This window comes from Auxenochlorella protothecoides (genome assembly GCF_000733215.1).
Source record: "Auxenochlorella protothecoides strain 0710 contig971, whole genome shotgun sequence".
NCBI classification, from domain to species: domain Eukaryota; kingdom Viridiplantae; phylum Chlorophyta; class Trebouxiophyceae; order Chlorellales; family Chlorellaceae; genus Auxenochlorella; species Auxenochlorella protothecoides.
Window position 1 is genome coordinate 118 of NW_011934352.1, and position 3654 is coordinate 3771.

The 3654-nt window shown below is 71.2% G+C and overlaps 1 protein-coding gene across 1 annotated transcript; it reads right to left on the reverse strand.

Moving 5' to 3' along the window:
* Positions 1 to 651: 651 nt before the first annotated feature.
* On the reverse strand, positions 652 to 990 carry F751_0031 (hypothetical protein; the record flags this gene model as incomplete). Its single annotated transcript, XM_011402313.1, has 2 exons — positions 652 to 795; positions 985 to 990. 2 exons carry the CDS (start codon positions 988 to 990, stop codon positions 652 to 654), a joined length of 150 nt encoding a protein of 49 aa, XP_011400615.1.
* Positions 991 to 3654: the final 2664 nt, after the last annotated feature.

Genomic DNA, 3654 nt, shown 5'->3' on the forward strand with positions numbered 1-3654 from the left:
TCGGCCACCACCATCCAGACCATGCAGCCGGCGGCGAAGCCGAGCGCGGCGGGGAGCACGGGGCGGAAGGCCTCCACGAAGGCGAAGGAGGGCAGGGCCACCAGGGGCTGGGGCATGCAGGACAGCACCGCCCAGAGCAGGGCGGGGGCAGGGCGCAGGCCCTGGGACACCAGCACCGTGGCGGTGGCCAGGCCCTCGGGGATGTTGTGCACGCCGATGGCCAGCGTGGTCAGCAGGCCCTGTGTGTTGGGGGTTGGTGGGGGCAGGGTGGATGGGGAACCAGTGGGGATGAGGAAAGGGGACGGACTGGAGGCCGTGGGCGAGGGTGGCGTCCAGGGAGGAATCGCGAGCGGGCCTGCGCATCCCCAGCCCACCTGGGTCCAGCCGCGGCGGCCGGAGAAGGAGACGCCGACGCCGCAGCCCTCGCCGATGGCGTGGGCGGCCATGATGCCCACCATCATGGCCGCGCGCCGCGCCGCGCTGCCCCTCAGGTCCTGGAACTGCGAGGAGGAGTGTGGGGGGTGGGAGGTGATGGGGTATCAGGCGCGAGCTGCTGGGTGGCTGGGTGTCCAGAGAGGGAACGGAGCGACAGACAGACCCCGCCCGTCAGGAGCCCGGCACCGGGATTAGACACGCCGGGAGCAATTAGCATCACCCAGTGCGCTTGGCCTCTCCCAACACCCCCACCCCAGACCTTGATGTCTTTGCAGGAGGCCATGCGCTCCTGCATCCACTGGATGAACAGCGCCCCGCACAGCACGCCCACGAACACTCCGCCGCCGCCGTACGGCTGGCCTGCAGGAAGCTTGCGAGTGGGACAGGATGAGGGTCGGGGGAAGGATGGCGCATGCAGGACTATATGCAGGCTGGGTAAGGGCGTGGCGCCGCTGCACCCCGCCTGTTGGGAGCCCCAGAGCGCAGCTGCCGGCATCGCCACCGCGCCCTTCCCCGCCCTTCATCCTCTCGCCCCCCCCCCTTCCTCACCTTCATGGATGAGGTCAAAGGAGGCGGCCAGCATGACGCCGCAAGCGCTGGCCGTCGCAATCGCCGCGTAGGCCGGCGACAGGCTGCGCACGAAGAAGAAAGGGAGAGCGCCCAGGCCCGCCGCGCTGGCCATGCACAGGGTCATGAGGAGCACCGTGGCGGCCGACACCTTGGGCGGGGGGGGAGGCAAGGGGTTGACGGCCTCCACCCGCTGCAGCACCCGCGCGCCGTTGCCGGCCTTGGCATTGCCCAGTCCGCTGCTGTCCTCGCCCTCCAGAGATTTAAAAATGGCGTCTCCAGACCCCTGAACCCCCTGTAGGTCGCGGGAATGGAACCCAAGGTGGGCGGCAGGCTCGTGCACGGGCATGCAAGGTGAGTGCCTCGACCCAGAAGGACAGGGTGCCCACCCTCGAGCCGCACCTGGCATGCCACGAGGAGGAGCAGGGACAGGCACACGAATCGGAATCTCATGACGATATGTTTTTGTCTATGGACTGCTCGGCAGGGAGGCTGCGTGCTCCTCGAACATCAAGCACTGAGGTACTCCGGTACACAAGCAGTTAACCGGGCCACCTATGGCGCACGCCCGTCGTTGTGGCTCGCCAGCTTCGGGATCTAAACAGGAGCGTGTGGTGGTGTTTCACTCGTCCCTGATCTGTCCAACAGCATCAGGCAATCATTCCCCTCTTCGCGTACAGCGTCCCCAGGCTACGTGCAACTTTTGCGGGTGGGCCAGCGCGCGCTCGATTGTCCGATGGGTACCGTCTCCTCCCGGGAGGGCAGATCATTCGAAAGCTGGTTCGTCGGGCTTCTGCCTGAATATGAGCACGTCGTATTCAGTTGAACACAGGGCTGAATACGACTGATCAAGCCTCTCACGACCGACCCATCGCGGCAAGGCCGGTGACTTTCACACTGGACATGGAGCGGTGAGTCCTGGGTGCAGCTGGTTCTGGAGCCGATGGCCTGGGTACTGAGCCCTGATCAAGGTGAGGAAGGCGTATTATGGCATCTATCCAGGATTCTCCCTGGGACAGGGTGCCGGTGCTGTCGGCGAGCGCCCTGCCCTTCCCTGTCCCACCACCGAACTGGCACACCTTTCCTTGTCTTCGCGCAGGGGATGGCCCTTCCCTGGGCGACAATCCATTGTTCGGCAGCATACATGTCCCCTCCCCGGGCTCTGTCGCCGGGCTGAACCCGGCCTGGTCCCCCAGCAGCAGCGCACATCCCTGTACCAGGGGCCCGCCATCCTCGGCCGTCGGCCTGAGGCGGCTGGGGGACGCCGTGCCGGCCCAGGCGCCCTTCTCGGCGCGTGCCGGGCCTGGCATGGCCCCGACTCCAGACGCCACGCAGGGCCTGGTGCCCACAGCCCACGCCGACCCCCTACCCCCAGAGCCCCACCCCGAGGTCGCCGACTTTGCGCGGGTGCTGCTGGAGGTCATGCAGGGCGGCGTGGACGCGGGCGAGGCGCTGACCCTGTACGCGGGCATCTGCGAGGAGCGCGCGCGGCAGCTGACCGAGCTGGCCGGCAGCCAGCTGGCACGCGCCAGGAAGCGCGGCGCGCTCCTGCGCGCGGCCTCCGACCTGGCGGGCGAGGCTGCCACCTGGCGCCTGCTCTGGCACCTGCACGGCGTGGCGGAGCCGGACTTCCCCGCCGGCACCGGCGGCGGCTTTGTCCCCGGCGCGGGCCAGGCCAAGACCGCGCGTCAGCGCGCCGCGGACCTCGTCGCGCTCGACCCGGAGCTGAACCGCGCCGCGCGCGCCGTGGCCTGGCTGGAGGGCCTGGCGGCGGCCGCGCTGGACGGCGAGGGCCCGCCCGCCGTCGGCTCGGGCGACGGCGTCTGGCGAGAGACGCGGCGCCGCATCGAGTCGGGGAGGCTGGGCATCACCAGCGTGGACGGTGAGCTGGAAAACGGGGGACGATGGGGGAAGGGTGGCTCGGGGCGGCGAGGGACGGGGAGGGGCCCAGGCATGCAGCGCCGGGGCCCGACGACTCAGCACCCTTGCAGGCGCCATCTGGACCAGGACCCCGTGCGGGGCTGCACCTTGCGAAAGAGCCGGACCTTGGCCTTCCGGTCAGATGCGCAGCCCTGCAAACCGCATGCAATCCTTCAACCCCCCCAACCGCAGCGTCCCAGACCGTCACCGAGCTGGACCCGGACGCTCCCACGCGCCAGGCCGGCCGGCGGCTGGACCCCGACAACGCGGCGGACGAGGAGCGGCTGAATCGTGCGCTGTGGCGCCTGGTGCGCGCGGGGCGTGTGGCCGAGGCGGCGGCCCTGGCCCGGGGCGCGGGGTGCCCCTGGCGCGCCGCCGCGCTTTCTGGCGGCGGGCCCCGCGGCCCGCTGCCCCTGGGGCCCCCCGCCTTTGACGACCTGGAGGCGGAGGGGCCGGAGCTGGAGTCGGTGGAACGCGCGGCGCGCCAGGCGCTGGCCGCCGAGGTCGAGGACGGCGCGCGGCGCGGCGCGTGGCGCGGCGCCTGCGGCGCGCTGGCCTCCGCGGCCTCCGCGGCGGTGGTCGACGGGGACGCGGCCGCCGGGTCCCCGCGCCCCGGACTCCCCGCCGCCGCAGCCGCCGCGGCCGGGCCGGCCGCGGCGCGATACGAGGCGGCGACCTTTGGCGCGTTGTCCGCCAACCTCCCCGCCGTGCTCCCCGCCTGCGCCTCCTGGG